Source organism: Sphaerodactylus townsendi, linkage group LG05 (genome assembly GCF_021028975.2).
Source record: "Sphaerodactylus townsendi isolate TG3544 linkage group LG05, MPM_Stown_v2.3, whole genome shotgun sequence".
In the NCBI taxonomy this organism is placed as follows: Eukaryota; Metazoa; Chordata; class Lepidosauria; order Squamata; family Sphaerodactylidae; genus Sphaerodactylus; species Sphaerodactylus townsendi.
In genome coordinates, this window is record NC_059429.1 from 3,259,275 (window position 1) to 3,277,375 (window position 18,101).

General features: G+C 47.3%; 1 protein-coding gene across 1 annotated transcript in view; it reads left to right on the forward strand.

The window, feature by feature from the left end:
* Positions 1–17,052, forward strand: part of LOC125433087 (proprotein convertase subtilisin/kexin type 4-like) — a 31,800-nt gene extending 14,748 nt beyond the window's left edge. Inside the window, exons 6-15 of the mRNA XM_048497424.1 lie at positions 1,320–1,408; positions 2,047–2,219; positions 3,862–4,074; positions 8,035–8,135; positions 10,180–10,283; positions 12,692–12,809; positions 13,658–13,837; positions 14,738–14,862; positions 15,339–15,458; positions 16,469–17,052. Of these exons, the coding sequence (XP_048353381.1) occupies positions 1,320–1,408; positions 2,047–2,219; positions 3,862–4,074; positions 8,035–8,135; positions 10,180–10,283; positions 12,692–12,809; positions 13,658–13,837; positions 14,738–14,862; positions 15,339–15,458; positions 16,469–16,959 (1,714 nt within the window). The 3' untranslated portion in view covers positions 16,960–17,052. The remainder of the gene's footprint in view (positions 1–1,319; positions 1,409–2,046; positions 2,220–3,861; positions 4,075–8,034; positions 8,136–10,179; positions 10,284–12,691; positions 12,810–13,657; positions 13,838–14,737; positions 14,863–15,338; positions 15,459–16,468) is intronic.
* Positions 17,053–18,101: the final 1,049 nt, after the last annotated feature.

Below are 18,101 nucleotides of genomic sequence, written 5' to 3' on the forward strand. Positions count from 1 at the left end.
CACGCCAGCTGGGTGACCTTGGGCTAGTCACAGTTCTTCGGAGCTCTCTCAGGCCCACCCACCTCACAGGGTGTTTGTTGTGAGGGGGGAAGGGAAAGGAGATTGTAAGCCCCTTTGAGTCTCCTGTAGGAGAGAAAGGGGGGGATATAAATCCAACTCTTCTATATTACTATCAATGATGATTAAACAGCATGTGTACATATAGAGAGCAGGTATACTGCTATTCATATTTCCTGTTCTTATTTGTTCAGTAGTCTTGACTCCTAGGAAAGTGTTTTTAGGACTGGCGTATTTAGGGTAGGGCAAGCCAGGGTGTGAGCCCGAGCGGTACTATTCTTAACAGCAGATAGACCAACCCTCGAGAGATCTGGTCTACCAGCAATTGAAAGTAATAAGTAGATTTGCGGAGGCCAGGTCTACAATTCTTCTTAATCGTGGGCAGACTAGTCCTTCAGAAAGCTGGTTACCAGTAATTGACAATAATGGTAGACCTGGCCACTGGAGAGCTGGTTCCCAGATGAAGAAGACCTGTCTTTTGGGGGGTGGGGGAGGCGCTATTTTAGTGCTAGCCGTGGGCACCATTTTCTGTATATACACCCCTATCCAGGGCAACAAGTTGGCCACTTTGTAAAACAGAATGCTGGACAAGATAGACCCCCGGTGAGATCCAGCAAGGCTCTTATGTTTTTAATGAATTTCAGGACAGAAGGCCAGTTTGAGCCTTGGTCTTCCCGATCATAGCCCAGTGCTCTAACCAGTACACCACACTGGCTCTGTTTGTCTGGGTTTGCACTTCCACATCCATTTGTTGGCTCTTTGCTTCTTGGGCATCTTAAAAAGGCTTGTCTGTGGAAGGGACCTCCCTGCTCCTCCCTAGCAAACGTCCACATCTCATTGAGAGCACCCCATTTCTCGTCCTGCAAGTCCTGGGAAAAAAATTGCAGAAGGGCACTTAGGATAAGGTGACCAGATGGTCACCTTGTGAACCCGGGACAGGCGTAGGCAGCTGCACGCGCACGCAGCCGCAGGAGCACGGCCTTCTGGGGCACTGCTATTTCCCGCCCTGTTACAGGGCGGGAAACAGCAGCACCCCAGAAGGCCGTGCTCGACTTTACGTCTGTGAGCGGGAGGCTGCCGCACTGCCTTGCGCCCCAGAAGGCAGTCGCGGCAGCCTCCCAAAAATCGGGGACAATGGAAGAGGAGCAGCGAGGTTGAGACAAATTGATGCAAAGGCTATTGTCCCGCCAAAAGCGGGACGGTTGGTCAGCCTAACTTAGGATAGTCTTATAGTGATGCTAACTTTCAGCTCTTCCACCCAGGCACGGTACTCGCTGTGCGGGAGAAGTGGCGGCTGCTGCCAACAATGGCGTTTGTGGAACTGGTATTGCATTTAGAGCGAAAATTGGGGGTAAGTGAGCCTGATACGAGGAGTGAGCAAATTTCTTCCATTCTGTTCCTTTGTTCGTTCCAGTTTTTCCTTGCGCTGCCATCTGCTTCTCTTTGATTCGCACGTCATTTGGAGAACTTCCCAAATTAATTCTAGAAATGGGCAGATCTGGCCCTGTTTGCTGAAGATTAGTGTTCTTCCTTTCATGCATGTTTGTCCCTCCGCCTCCTAGATTGTGTTATCAGTATGTGCTGGTAAAACACTGCCCTGTTTTGATGGGGTCATGCATACGATTTGTTTGGTGTGGGGTTTTCCTGTTGCACAGAAGCAGTCTTGGATGTTGATGAGGCTCCACACAATTGGAGTCTTGACCCGACTGCATGTGCACTACGAAGGACGCTCATTTGCAATGTTTTAACAAAGTGAGCGTTGGAGTTGCTGAGGAAGGAAGATACAGGTGGGCTGAAAGCTGTGCCTGCTCGAGTCTGTGCAATGGTTCTGTGTTAGACCAGATGTATGAGAGAGAACAAATCAAGACCTGTTTGCACTAGTCTTAGGGTCACGTGGAGGCCATGTGGGATGCTGGGGGTTACCATAAAGTGTTCTCAACTGGGGACGTAGTCCAAGACGTCAACCAACATTTAGCTCTTCTCTCCCAGGCGTGAGGATGCTGGATGGGCCTGTGACAGATATCGTGGAAGCCCGGTCCTTGAGTTTCCATCCCCAGCACATCGACATATATAGTGCCAGCTGGGGCCCAGAGGATGATGGGAAAACGGTAGATGGCCCAGGGACTCTGGCCCTGGAAGCCTTCTACAATGGGATCGTCAACGTAAGCTGTGCGCCAACATACCTTCGTGTTTGGAGGGACGATATGTTAGATAAAGCCAAGAGAGTAGAAAAATAGGGCTACACCAGCAAACCAAAAAAAGGGGGGGGAGATGATGATTTTATTGAGAGCACAAAATTGTACAGGTTTTCAGATTAGAGCGGTGGACTCTAATCTGGAGAACCAGGTTTGATTCCCCACTCCTCCACATGAGTGGCAGACTCTAATCTGGTGAACGGGATTTGCTTCCCCACTCCGCCCCATGAAGCCTTCTGGGTGACTTTGGGCAGTTAAAGTTCTCTCAGAACTCTCTCAGCCCCACCTACCTATAAACTGTACCTAAAATAATGCATCAGGTGCACATGTCCTTGAGGTACTAAAGAAACATAGGCCCTTTCCGCACTGCGGAAAGGGCACCCCTGCACCGGCAGGAATCCTGCCGGTGGAGGGGTGGGGGCCGTTCGCACGGGAGCATGTGAGCGGCCCCCGCAGAGGCTGGCGCGGGAGAGGCGGCTCCACACGGAGCCACCTCTTCCCCGTCCCCCCCACACTCACCTCGTCGTCCTGCGTCGCCCTCCTGGACTACTAAGACCCGCCCACGCTGCCCTCTGACCTCCAGGGGTCGGAGGACAGCGAGGGAGGGTCTCAGCAGCCCGGTAGAGCGACGCAGGATGACGAGGTGAGGGGGGGATGGGGAAAACAGCGTGTTCCCGGCGGTGCCGTTCGCACTGTGGGGAGGGAGGTTTTTTGGGGCGGCCTGATGCCACTCTGGGGGAGTTGGAGGGAAGCCAGGTCGGTGCTGCTGCGTTTCCCGCTTGGTGCAGCCTGTCTTGGCTGGCAACAGAGAGGAAAGGCATTTTTTGCCATCCCTAAGTGGGTTGTATTGAGCCCGTCTTGAAGCTTGACCATAGCAAAGTTTTTCTCACCTCATTATTCTGTTGTTCTTTTAAACTGTGGGAAGGTGGGTGGGGGGAGATCCAGCAGGAAAAAATGTGTTTGGAATAAATGTGTCTGCAGAAACCATGATCCTTAGATCTGGCTTTCTGCAGCAATCGTCACTGACACAGGTTCTGCTACAGGAATTTGGTAGCCTTTATTATTCTGTCATAATAAAGGCTACCGAATTCCTGTAGCAGAACCTTCCATCTATCCCTACTTGTGAGAGGTAGAGACTCCAAGGGTCTTGGGTAGAGAGAGGGAGAGCATTTCCACCACCTGTAACCTGAAGTAGGTACCTTTTGCATCCAAAGTGGGTCTTCTACCCATGAACTGTTGGCTAAAAAAGGGTAGTTGCAGATTTTGTTCTTGAATCTATGGAACCACCTTACGATGGGTCCGCATGGATTCCGCTCGCTCCAAATGGTCTCTCAGTGCCAACCGCTTTCATAGGTCTCTGCCAGCCCTACAGGTGGGGGACCTTCTACCTGCACAGAGTGTGATGCACCACTGGACGTTCTTTGCGTCCCTCTGCAGTCTGAATAACTTGTTTAAAGAATATTTCAGTTTGCAGCACTTCAGCGCAATGATATGCAAGTTGGCGGTGGTATCAAAATATGCCCCTGCCATCCTTTAACACATACACACACACACACAGCCAGGGATATTCTGCCAGGATTCTGATTCTGCAATATTTCCCCTATTCCAGGGCCGTGGCGGACTGGGATCGCTCTTTGTCTGGGCCTCCGGCAATGGTGGTCACCGTTACGACAACTGCAACTGTGATGGTTACACAAACAGCATCTATACTTTGTCAGTGGGCAGCACTACCGAGAGTGGCCGGGTCCCCTGGTACAACGAGGCCTGCGCGTCCACCCTGACTACCACCTACAGCAGCGGGGCAAAGGCAGAAAAGCAGATTGTACGACCCTTCGCTGCAGCGACTGCATGTTTGTTAAGGGCTGTCATGTTGCGTCTGACTTACGGCAACTCTATGAATTATTGCCATCCAAAATGTCCTATTGTAAAGAGTTGTCAGACTCTCAGATCAACAACAACTTACTTAAAGTTTTAAGGAATTTATTCATGACAGAAGAGCAACAGCAAAGAGAGTTCTGGCAAAAGGGCGCCCAAACCAGTGATAATATCATGTAGCATCCCCCCCCACCCCCCCATGAGAACAGAGTCGTAGTTATGTCCAAAGGCAGAGGTTGGGAACACTTCCCCAGCTCAGATCTTCAAGGACGGTGAGATGAGCACCTGCAAAAAGCAACCAGCAGAGAACAAAGCCATTCCCCAGCTCCTGTCCCTCTCTCTCGCTGCCATGCCGGGAAGCGAGGTGCTTTTGAAAGCCTCGCAGAAGCCGTTTGCCTCGGCAATGTCCAGTGGTGCAAACAAAGGAACAAAGGATGTGCTAAAAGATGACAGAGAGATTGCAGAGAAGCTAAATGAATTCTTTGCATCTGTCTTCACCCAAGAGGAGGTGAGGAAAATTCCTGCACCTGAACCAAGCTTCCTAGGAGGTGAATCCGAGGAACTAGTGAAGATAGTGGTAGACAAGGAAGAAGTTCTGGCAGCCATTGATAAACTAAATCAGGGGTAGGGAACCTGTGGCTCTCCAGATGTTCAGGAACTACATTTCCCATCAGCCCCTACCAGCATGGCCAATTGGCCATGCTGACAGAGGCTGATGGGAATTGTTGTTCCTGAACATCTGGAGAGCCGCAGGTTCCCTACCCCTGAACTAAATGCTACCAAATCCCCTGGCCCAGATTGCATTCACCCAAGAGTTCTTAAAGAGCTCAAGCATGAAATTGCTGATCTTCTCACTTTAATATGCAACTTATCCCTGAAATCTGCCTCCATCTGTGAAAACTGGAAGATGGACAATGTCACACCAATCTTTAAGAAAGGGTCTAGGGGGGACCTGGGAAATTACAGGCCAGTCAGTTTGACATCTGTTCCTGGTAAATTAGTAGAATCTATCATTAAAGATAAAATTATTAAACATGTAGAAAAGCAAGACCTGCTGAGGAAGAGTCAGCATGGCTTTTGCAGAGAGCAAAGATCCCTGTCTTACAAATTTACTAGAGTTCTTTGAGGGTGTAACCAGGCATGTGGATAAGGGGGAACCAGTGGACATTGTCTACTTGGATTTCCAAAAGGCTTTTGACAAAATTCCTCACCAGAGACTATTGAGAAAACTCAGCAATGAAGGAATAAGAGGGGAAGTCCTCCTATGGATTAAAAACTGGTTAAGGAACAGGAAACAAAGGGTGGGTATAAATGGGAAGTTCTCACAATGATGTAGGGAGTGAATTGTCCACCAGGATCCCATTTTGGGACCAGTGCTGCTTTAACTTATTCATAAATGATGACCTGGAAGTGAGGGAATTGGGTAGTGTGGTGGCCAAAGTTTGCAGATGATGATACCAGAATTATGTAGGGTGGGTGAGAACCACAAAGGGATTGCGAAGAGCTCCAAGCAGACCTTGATAAATTAGGTGAGAGTGGGCTGAGAAATGGCAAATGCACAGTTCAATGTAGCAAAATGTAAAGTGATGCACATAGGGGCAAAAAATCCAAACTTCACATACACGCTACAGGGGTCAGTGCTATCAGTCACAGACCAGGAAAGGGATTTGGGCGTCTTAGTTGATAGTTCCATGGGCATGTCAACTCAATGCATGGCAGCTGTGAAAAAGGCAAACTCTATGCTGGGGATAATTAGGAAAGGAGTTGATAATAGGAATTTTACAGGATTGTCCATGCCCTTATATAAAAGCAGTTGAGTGCGACCACACTTGAATTACTGTGTTCAGTTCTGGTCACCACATCTCAAAAAAGATATTGAAGAGATAGAAAAAGTGCAGAGAAGGGCAACGAGGATGATTGAGTGACTGGAGCACCTTCCCTATGAGGAGAGGCTGCAGCGTTTAGGACTCTTTAGCTTGGAGAGGAGACGTCTGAGGGGGGATATGATTGAAGTCTATAAAATTATGCATGGGGTAGAAAATGTTGACAGAGAGAATTTTTTGTCTCTTTCTCACAATACTAGAACCAGGGGGCATTCATTGAAAATGCTGGGGGGAAGAATTAGGACTAATAAAAGGAAACACTTCTTCACGCAACGTGTGATTGGTGTTTGGAATATGCTGCCGCAGGAGGTGGTGATGGCCACTCACCTGGATAGCTTTAAAAGGGGCTTGGACAGATTTATGGAGGAGAAGTCGATCTCTGGCTACCAATCTTGATCCTCCTTGATCTCAGATTGCAAATGCCTGAGCAGACCAGGTGCTCGGGAGCAGCAGCAGAAGGCCATTGCTTTCACATCCTGCCTGTGAGCTCCCAAAGGCACCTGGTGGGCCACTGCGAGTAGCAGAGTGCTGGACTAGATGGACTCTGGTCTGATCCAGCTGGCTTGTTCTTATGTTCTTAAACCAAGGACCCTGACTACCTGGATTGAGTCAATCCATCCCAGGTTGGCTCTTTCTCTTTTCCTGCTGCCTTCAACTTTTCTTGGCATTATTGCATTTGATTCGAATGACTCTATGGAGAGCGAGAAGTACAGAAGAGAGAGAGGACCAGTCAGAGAGAGGCTCCCAGGTTGAGACAGAGAGTGGGACATCCTGTTCAGGGAGATAACACTTATATGCAGTTATTTATTTCTTAGATTGGTATATAGCCCTTTCCCTTTCAGGCTCAGGGCAGTTTTCCAGTGTCTGATAAAACAAAATGTAAACATTCTAAATACTGAAACCCTTGCATTTTTCAGCAAATGCAAAACTTCAAATCTAATAATAAAAACATACGCAGACCATTGTCCAGTCTATACCAGTGTTGGCGAACCTATGGCACGGGTGCCAGAGGTGGCACTCAGAGCCCTCTCTGTGGGCACGCACAAACAGAGTGCCCCCCTACACCTCTAGGCTGGACTGGGCCGCTGGGCTCCATTATTAGCATTAAACCTAACACCTAGTTTTGGGAAAGCAGCGTAGGTCACCCTGTTAAGTGCTGTTAAACCTTACTTATTTTCATGCGTAGAACTAAAGCGCGATTCTTTACCTGGGAGTAAGCTCGGTTGCTGGCAATGGGGCTTGCTTCTGAGTAAACCCTCCTAGGGTCATGATTCACCCGTTGGAAGAGTTGCACAGTTGCTTCAAAGCCAAGCCACCAACTACCACCAAGCTTACTCCTGAGTAATGCATGCCTTGGAGCCAACCGTTTTTTCTAAACTAAAACCTCAGTATTCAGGTTAAATTGCTGTGTTGGCACTTTGTGATAAATAAGCGGGTTTCGGGTTGCTATTTGGGCACTCGGTCTTGAAAAGGTTCGCCATCACTGGTCTATACAAGCGGTCTCCTTTCTACCAGCATTTGTGACCTCAAACTTGAACGGGATTTAGAGTGATGTAGCGCCCTCCAATGGCCAGGCACGCTTCAACATCTACTGAGTCATTTTGCATTGTTTTAACACATCATGCTATCGAGATATTTATATTTTGCTTGAGTTCTGTTTTCAGGTTTCTGATTGGTTCCAGGTTTTTACAATCCAGATCCTATTGCACTGTTATCAGATGTCCTATCCTGTTGATTGTATTGAGGTACTCTGGGCAACGCACCTTGAGTCCTAGTGAGAAATAAAACCAAAACCTGATAAAGATGATTTTTGGAGAGATGCCCTCTACTGATGCCACTCCGTGACTGAAGATCCTTGGCTTCATCACTTCGTCTTCCTACTGACTCCCAAAGGGCACTTTCACACATGCAGAATAATGCACTTTCAATCCACTTCGCAGCTGGATTTTACTGTGCGAAACAGCAAAATCCACTTGTATGAATTATTCTGCATGTGTGAAAGTGCCCTTTCTCTCTCTTTCCAGGTAACAACAGACCTACGGCACAGATGCACCGACAAGCACACGGGCTCCTCTGCCTCCGCCCCTCTTGTCGCCGGTATGATCGCTCTTGCTCTGGAGGCCAAGTAAGAATTGGGACCTCAGTGGATTTCTAGCACCCTTGAGTTTCAAATCACAGTGGTGTTTGGGCTCTTTGCAGGGTTTTTTTTTGGGGGGGGGGTCATCTGCCTTTTTGTTCAATGGCAGAAGAGCTTTGTCACTTCCTTCCATGTGAATTTTTAGTTTTGTTTTCCTTTTTTAAAAAAGTGTTTGCTTGTCGTGCAAGGTCCCAAACACATCCCTTCTTTGTTTCCATCGTGCTGGTTTGCTCTATCTGTTACAGGGGTCCCCAACAAGGTGCCCATGAATGCCAGGGTGCTGGCCAGCACCTTCCCTGGCACCCACCAAGTGCTTTCAGGAAGTGGGCCAGGCCAGGTTGGCCTTTTGCCCAGCAAGGCTTCTGATTGGCCACCAGAGATTTGGTTGTGCAAAGTTTTTAAAAACATTGCTTTGCTGGCCGCTCTTGCCACAGCTCAGCGATCTTTACTGTATGGCTGAAGTTAAGTGGCAGCCACCCTTTTATGGCAGTCGTTCTGTGGTTGCCTGCACTGTGCTGTACCAGAGTTGCAAAGGTGTCTGTGGGCTCAAAAAGGTTGGCGACCGGTATTTATTTACACATCTTGCTTACCACGCAAGGATTAAAAATGCAGTCATTTGCCTTCTCTTTTCCCTTCTACAAGACTGGCGAAGTTTCCCTCTCTCTTGTCAGTTTCATCCTGGGGGTGGAAACAGGGCAGGAGATGGCAGGTTTGAAGGTGGTCTGCCCCGCTGTGACCACACAGGTGGTCTGCCTCTTGGTGAAGGTAGATTCTCTTTGCAGCAGAGTTTCTGTTACGGATGCCTCCCCCTCCCCATCACTCACAGCACAGCGGATCTGATCATCTCTGCAGTTTGTGGAAGTGGGCAAAGAGTGACCTTCCCCCTATCTTTGCAGGGAAAGCAAAGGCCCTGTATTATATTCTTCCCTTCGGGATTTTTGACTCCACTTTGCCTCCCCCTTTATTTCTGCTCTTGCAGATGATAAGGAGGGCACTTTTTAACATTAAACACCTGGATAATATTGGATCGATAGAAATAATGCTAAATCTAACATGGGAAACAATTCTTTCAACAGATCTAATAATGCCCATGCACTTAGTGTTAAAAAAAAAAGCCCTTCCGATCATCGGCAAAGGGGGAGGGGGAAGGCAGGTTGGAACCGAACAATGGTTGGGAAGCCAATGAGAAAATTGGTGGCGGGCAGGCTAAGAGCAGTGGCTAAGAGCAGGTGCATTCTGATCTGGAGGTACTGGGTTTGATTCCCAGTTCTGCCGCTTGAGTTGTGGAGGCTTATCTGGGAAATTCAGATTAGCCTGTGCACTCCCACACACGTCAGCTGGGTGACCTTGGGCTAGTCACAGCTTCTCGGAGCTCTCTCAGCCCCACCCACCTCACAGGGTGTTTGTTGTGAGGGGGGAAGGGCAAAGAGATTGTAAGCCCCTTTGAGTCTCCTACAGGAGAGAAAGGGGGGGATATAAATCCAAACTCCTCCCTCTCCTCCTCCTCCTCCCTCTCCTCCTCCTCCTCCTCCTCCTCCTCCTCCTCCTCCCTCTCCTCCCTCTCCTCCTCCTCCTCCTCCTCCTCCTCCTCCTTCTTCTTCTTCTTCTTGCAGGGCACTCAGGTAAGTGCAGAAAGCTCCAGGGAAACCCCACTGCAAAGCGAGCCTCTGCAGAGAGAATGGAACATGCATGGAACATGCATAATGGGCCTATGATAGAAAAGTACATGTTGGATTGAATCCAAGCTCCCTAGCAGAGGGGTATTGGCCAGTGTCCAGGGTAGCTGGGGGAAAGGAATGCCTTTGTCTGCACTAGCTGGAGAAAGTGTGCTACCTTTTAAATTGTGGAGAACAAAGCTCCTAAAAGCCTGGGAACACGCTGTAACCTAAACAAGAAGGTTCCAGAATCGTCATGCAAAGTTTTTGAAAATGTGCATGTCGTTTCAGCTTGACAGCTTGACTGCTGCTTGCTATGATTCTCGGGAGCTGCTTCTGTGCTGCATGCATGAAACTTCTTCTCCTTTGTGTTCTAGCCCAGCATTGACCTGGCGGGACATGCAGCATCTCGTGGTGAGATCATCCAAGCCAGCTCACCTGCAGGCGCCCGACTGGGCTGTGAATGGAGTAGGACGGAAAGGTGAGGTTGGAGCCGACTGCTGTGGCGGTAGTGAACTGGTCCAGAACTGGGATGTGGTAGAATTATCTCTCTTCCCAGTCCAGATCTTATCATCTGCTTTTGGCTTTGGTTTTGCTTGTTTCTCTTCCACCAGACAAATTATAAGCGAACGAAACCTTCAATCAGTTTCATTGTGTGGATGTAGCTCTTGAAGGCTTAAACAATGTTAAACAATTTTAAGTTTAAAAATTTAAGATGATACAAGTTAAACAGGTAGAAAACAAGGCAGATGTAAAGCTGTGATCAAGAAGGACTTTTTCCTCTCTGTGAGACGGGTGCTAGGGAAACCCGGATCAAGTTTCTCATTCTACCATAAAGCAATCTGAGTGATTTGGGATCAGGCTGTCTGCCTCCCCTACTTCATGGTTTTGTTAGATAGACTTTTAACAGCAGTTTTTTATTCTGCCTTTCCTCCAGTGAGCAGTGTTGTTGCATGGGTTTCCCTATTTTATCCTCACAACAACCCAGTGAGTTAGGTTGTGGAGACCAATAGGGAGAAGCTTGGCCATCAATCAGTGAACTTCGTAGCAGATTAGGGGTTCGATCTTTGATGCATCTACAACGTCAGTTACACACGAAGCAGGGTATAAGATGAAGGATGGAATAAAAATGTGATAGAAAATAAGTGATTTCCCCCACCTCCTCCAAGCCAGCACACATTCTTGTACTTTCCAGGGCCTACCCTAGAATAATAGCAGTCAGGGGACGTTATAGAAATGACAGACTGTATGTATACACCTATATTTTATAACCTTGCTCAATCTGTTGCTGTGTAGAATATGTGTGTGGACACTTTTTCTTTAATAAATGTCATATTATTTTGGATGCTGGAAGCTTTGGTCTTCATAACCATGATAAGCCCCACTCAAACCAGTGTTAAAAGGGCACCAGGGATGAAATTGGTCAGTAGATCCCTAGATCCCCAGAAGCGAGCAAGTGTCGTAAGCTATCCCTGTGAAGGCTAGTCAGAGTGGAAGTAGGAGAGGAGGGTACTAGGCAGAGCCAGCCAGTGAACATCATTAATGACACATACTCTAACTTACCAGCTGGTGGCAGCAGAAACAACAACAGAAACACCAGAAACAACAGTGAAAAATCAAGAAACCGTTCAAGAGTTGGGTGAATCCGAAAGAGCGGTTAGGGCAGGGGTCTGCAACCTGTGGCTCTCCAGATGTTCATGGACTACAATTCCCATCAGCCCACCAATTGGCCCTGGTGGCAGGGGCTGATGGGAGTCTCAATCTATGAATTTATCGAAGGCATACAGGAACCAGACTCCTGGAGATTGAGACTTGAGGCTGGACTTGGGACTTGCTGGACTTGAGGCTGAGGTTCTCAACCCCTCAGAGAATCCAAATTGGAATGGCATTCTGTGGCTCAGCGGGACGTTCTGTGACACCTGCCAAAAAAGAAAGCACCTGCACTAGTTGCCAGATGAATGCTGGATCAGGTTTAAAGTTTTAGCAGTAACTTTTAAGGCCTTGAGTGTTCTGGGACTTCGGTATCTTCAGGGACTTGGGTATCTCCCTATCCCCACAAAGGACACTTCGGTCCTCCAGTAGCAACACTCAGTTAGGCTCAGCCAGGGCCAGGGCCAGGGCCATTTCAGCTCTGGCTCCGGCCTGTTGGAACTCCCTGTCACCTGACACCAGGATCTGAACCAGTCCCACAGGGCCCGTAAAACAGATGCTCCACTGGGCCTTTGGTGGAGGCAACAACATGGGTCTGTTTCATCTTGCCTCCCCCCACCCCGACCTTGCCTTCCTCCTCCCCATCCACACATTGAGTAGATCTATGATGAGACAGATAGATAGATTTCTAGTCTGTTTCAGGATCTGTTAGGGGCATCTGACTGGCCACCATTGAAACGAAACTGTGTGTTGTGTTTTAATGTTGCTATTGTTGGAACATTGTTGCTATTTTAAATGATTTTAAGTTTTATTGTTTAATGATATTTTGTTGTGATTAAGCAATGTCTGGAAGCCGTTCTGAGCCTGGTTTTGCTGGGAAAGGGGGGGGTGTCAAATGTAATAAAATAAATGAAATGAAATAAAACCAGAGAGAATCTTGAAACAGTATACAATTACATCAAGATTGATTTTTTAAAAAAACTGCTATAACAGTATTACAAAGGTCAGAAGGTGAAAAACATCGCAAATGGCACACACGCAGCACTGTACAAAATTCAGGAAGTTTAAAAAATAGATAACTGAAAGCTTCCTAGTTCATTTGTTTCCTTTTTGGAAGCCTGATCTGATACTTCAGAACTCAACAATTTGGGGAGGAATTTGGATAAGGAGAGAGTTTTGAAAACATCTCTAGTTTTAGCAAAATGTCTCTGTTGCTTCCTTCTCTTCTTTCCTTTTCAGTGAGTCACCATTACGGATATGGGCTCTTAGATGCTGGACTGCTGGTGGATCTGGCCAAAAAGTGGACACCAACTCGGCCCCAGCAAAACTGTTCCATCAATGTTATCCACAAGCCACTGTAAGACGAGCACAAATCTCCACTTGATTGGTTAGGAGACTTGGGATAGATAAAATCAATTCCTCTGTGTGTGTGTGTGTGTGTGTGTGTGAGAGAGAGAGAGAGAGAGAGAGAGAGAGAGAGAGAGAGAGAGAGAGAGAGAGAGTTTACTGGATGAGGATATGGGATGCTGACCTGCTTGATAGTAGAAAGCTGGTGCTACAATTCCACCTCCCTCTTTCCAGAGTTCTGTAGCTTTAAAAAAAAGAGCAGTTTTTTTAGAAGCAATCACAGAAAGATGCTAGTAGGGCTTTTGTTTACTATTAAGACAGCCACATGTTGAATCATTCACTGTCAGTTAACTTTAGTGATTCTCTGCAAGTGAATTTTGATCTTTGACAATGTGTTTGTCTGTATTTTCATTTTCCTTACTTGCATATTCCTGTTTCTTGGTTTTTCCCCCTGTTCCACACATGTTTTGGTCCCTCTAGCAGCCAATTCAATATTACATTGTTAGATGTCTGGCATAAAAACCTTCAGTTTAAATCTTCAAGGGGATATGCTGGACATAAACCAATGCAATATAGAATCGACCACTAGAGAGATCAAAGCACTTGCAGAACAGACACTGCCTCAAAGAATCAGGAGTTTACAAGTGAGGAAAATGAGAATATTGAAAATCCCAAAGTGAAATCCAGTTGCATTGAAAGTGCATTATATTTAGCGTTTGTGAAAGTGCCCATTAAGAAAAATTCAACTGGTGTTTAAAGCTGGAGGAAGCTTGTTGATTGCAGTGTGAAGGGGGTTGGGGAGGGTAGTTGGGCTGCTGTTTTCTAGCATGTCTAACTGCCCTTTGGGTCTCTTGGCAGGACAGTCGGCTCAAGGCTATCCATCTCCACCAATGCCTCTGCCTGCCATGGGAAAAAAGCTGAGATTCTCTCCCTAGAGCATGTCCAGGTACAGCTTTCACTCAGCTACAGCCGGAGAGGAGATTTAACCATCACGTTGACCAGTCCAGTGGGGACTAAATCCACCCTAGTGGCTGTCAGGTAAATTAGAGCGAAGTGGAAAAGTGGTTAGAATTAAACTGGGATTTTGGAGATCTGGGTTCAAGTCTCCTCTCAATCATAATAGCTAAATGGGTGTGTTCCCTCTCTCTTTCTTCTGCCCTCTCCCAGCCTTGCCTACGATGCATGGTTGTTGTGAAATAAACCAGTGGAGGACCTTTGTGTATACTACATGGAACTCGTTAGAGAAGGGACTCGATGAGAACCTGATGGATAGATATTTCTGTCCAAGAGATGCAAAGCCGTCACTGCCAATTCTGTACTTCTTTTGTAAAGTTCCAGAATTTTTTTGTGTGTGCTCTGAATCCCATTTCCCTTTTGTTCCAATTAATGAGGCAGATTTCCAAAGTTAACAGCAGAACTAATGCACACCTTTGTCTCTTCAGTCTGTTGATCTTTTCCCTTGTCTGATTTTGCAGTTCACGCAGACACTTGAATCACAAGAGTGCATCAGTAAAGACACGGCACAAAAACAATCACTATATATATTGCTGAAGGTTTTCACTGCCAGAGTCACTGGAATGTTGTGGGATTTCCAGGCTGTATGGCCGTGTTCCAGTAGCATTTGCTCCTGATGTTTCGCCTGCATCTGTGGCTGGCATCTTCAGAGGATCCTGTGAAGATACCAGCCACAGATGCAGGCAAAACATGAGGAGAAAATGCTACTGGAACACGGCCATACAGCCCAGAAATCCCACAACACTCCAATCACGATATGATCATACCAAGCTTTCTTTTTCGCAGTGTTAAGTCGGGGAGTCAAGCGAAATATCCAATTGAGTGAGAAGCTGTGGGAAGCCTTGCTTGTATAATATAGTGTACAAAATTCAGAAATAAAATGTCACGAGGGAAGATTCCTGGTGGTTTGTCTTCTTCCACTAGGCCTTATGATACTAGTAGTGACGGGTACAATGACTGGTCCTTTATGTCCACACATTACTGGGATGAAGACCCTCGTGGCGTTTGGACCCTTCTGCTGGAGAACAAGGGAGATGCATACAACACAGGTAAACCAGCCAGCTTCTCCCAACTCAAGAAAGAGCTGGCTGCCCCAGCCTTCTCCTGGTTTAGCAGCTTATATTAAAAAAAATCTGTGATGCTCTGCACCTTTTCACAGAACTTGGTCCTCCTCTCCATCACTGGTAATGCCAGTGATTTTAAACAACCCAAAATTTTGAATGATCCTTAGTGCTTTGTTTCTACTTTTCAATAACAAGGCCTAGATCGTTTGGATATTCAAAATTTGGAGGCTGAGGATTTCAGTCGCACATTACTGTAGAACAGGGATCTTCAAACTATGGCCCTCCAGATGTTCATAGACTACAATTCCCATGAGCCCTACCACTTGGCCATGCTGGCAGGGGCTGATGGGAATTGTAGTCCATGAACATCTGGAGGGCCATAGTTTGAAGACCCCTGCTGTAGAACGTGGTTCCATATTTCTGGAGCTCACATGTCCATCTTCTTCTACACCCCTCCAAAGGTGTCCTCACCCACTTTGTGTTGAAGTTGTACGGGACAGATGAGGACATGTCAGCCAGGAGAACTGCTGCCTTGGTGGTGAGCGAGTGCGTGAGGCGAGACGAGGACGGGACATGCCAGGGTGAGTTGTTGGGGGGATTTCATATTGCTTTCTGTTACTGGTGAAAGATCTTTTAGTGGGGATGCAGCCAGGGGACATCCTTCAAATTTTTGCCACAAGATCTCGGGAAGGCTACCAATATCAGCAGAGTTCTTTTCAGGATGTTCCTGTTGCTACTGCATTTCCACATCATGTGTCCAAAGGGCATTATAATAAATCGATCCCCTCACCCAATTTCATTTGACTGTAGTGAGGAAAAATGGGAAAGGGGGTATTTTCAGCAGAGAAACAGAGAAAAAGTTCATTCACCACCACCACCACCCCCCCCCCCCAGTCACTGGGAATTTAAAGTCTAAAACAGTCCTTATGTACCAGATTTTCGAACAAGATCCTCGGTTATTGAGTGCGTTCTGTGTACATATGTTGGGCATGCTCTGTGAGTGTCGCCGAGTCAAGATAGGGGAGAGTTACCCAGAGTCCGAATCACTGCCCGATCATTCATGCGGAGTGTGTTGTAATTTCCCCTTCCCTAAACACAGGATGCTGTTGAATTTCTCTTGCACACCATCCTCCCTCAACCCCCCCCCCCATTTTTCTCCCTTCTTGGGTAAATTGAAGTTGTGATTCTTTATTTCCACACACTGAACTTTCCCCAAACAATCTATATGTTCAATGTATTGTCGAAGGCTTTCACGGCCGGAATCACTGGGATGCTGTGTGGTTTCCGGGCTGTATGGCCGTGTTCTAGCAGCATTCAGATGGTGTTCTAGCACCATCAGATCCTCTGAAGATGCCAGCCACAGATGCAGGCGAAACGTCAGGAGAGAATGCTGCTAGAACACAGCCCGGAAACCACACAGCATCCCAATCTATATGTTCTTCAAAAGTGTTTGTGCGTTGATAAACCGGCAACAGTTATGATGTATGTATTGTATGCATAATAGACAGTCACTGCCACCCTGTGATCCTTTGTGACGTGAGACTCTGCCAATCCGGTGTCCCTGATTTGTATTGACCTCTCTCTTTCCCAGAGTGCACCAGCCCGTTCTACACTTTTCGCCACCTGTGCCTCTCCTACTGCCCGCCCAGGTATTACAACCATTCTCATCATTCACGCGATCCCAGTGGAACTACCCGCACGGTCCAAGCATGTTCTGCCTGTCATTCCTCATGCTACACGTGCCAAGGAGGAACAGCCGATAACTGTACGGCCTGCCCACCCTTCAGTGCCTACAATAAGCGCACCTGTTCCCAGCCACTGCGCACCTACCTGTCCCATGGCGGAAGCCTTTTTCAGGGACCCCAGCGCCTTCTGCTCTTGATTGTGGTGGTCTTGCTGTGCGTGGGCCCTGTTCTTGCTGGCATCCTCTGCCTGGCGTACCGCTTGCTGCTCGTGGGCCTGTGGCGGAAGAAGCACGTCCTCACTTCTGGTTCAGAGGCTGCTGGCTTGGAACTGGTCCGCTGCAGCCACGGTGAATCAGTGGATCAGACGAAGGAAATGGGACAGAGGCTTCTTCCATGAAGCCCTGACTGCGGTCTCTCCTCTCCTCTCCAGAAATAGCCAAATGCAACTTGTATTGTTATTTTAATCTCCCTAAATTAATAAACAGCCGACTTCAGCACGTCTCGCTTCTAGTTGTGTGTCCGCTTCCAATTAAAGCAGTCTGGGCAGGGCTGAGGTCCTAGTTTAGAAGAACCTTGTTAAATCTAAAGGTCCATGTCTTCTGTTATCATTTTTCCAGCAGTAGCCACCCAGACATCTCTGGGAAGATCACAAGCAGCAGAACAGGGAGGTAAAGGTCCTTCTCCTGGTATCTTTCTCTGGCTCTAAACATGGAGGGTTGGTTGAACGATCATAACTGGTAGGCCCTTCTAGATCTTTCTCTGCTGAATTTATTCAGTTCAATTTTAGTAAGAACAAGTGGGGACTGGCAAGAAACCTGTGGGTGCAGTCATTCCATCACCCCCACATTTGCCTTCTCCCATGCATGCTTGCACATTTTTTTCCTTGCAAACTTGGAGGTTCTAAGCTTTGCAGAATTGCTTTCTGTCATTGTGTCCCTAATCTGTAGATATGAGTATCTGCAGATTGGGTCACACTTGATTAGTAGGCATGTATTGGAAACATTACTTGATATATGTCAGAAGACAGATATATGTCGGAAGAGAGAGAGATGTCAGGCCAAAGGTCCATCTTTTTCATCATCTTCTTCTCAAGAGTTGCATTTTGCGAGCAGAAATAAACCTCTCTTTCCCCTACAGCAATGACGGCGAACCTTTTCGAGACCGAGTGCCCAAATTGCAACCCAAAACCCACTTATTTATCCCAAAGTGCCAACACAGTAATTTAACCTGAATACTGAGGTTTTTGTTTAGAAAAACGGTTGGCTCCAAGGCGTGCGTTACTCAGGAGTAAGCTTGGTGGTAGTCGGTGGCTTTGCTTTGAAGCAACTGTGCAACTCTTCCAACGGGTGAATCACGACCCTAGGAAGGTTTACTCAGAAGCAAGCCCCATTGCCAGCAACCGAGCTTACTCCCAGGTAAAGGATTACGCTTTAGTTTAACAGCGCTTAACAGGGTTACTTACACTGCTTCCTCAAAACTAGGTGTTAGGTTTAATGCTAATAATCAAGCCCAGTGGACCAGGCCAGCCACTGATAGATG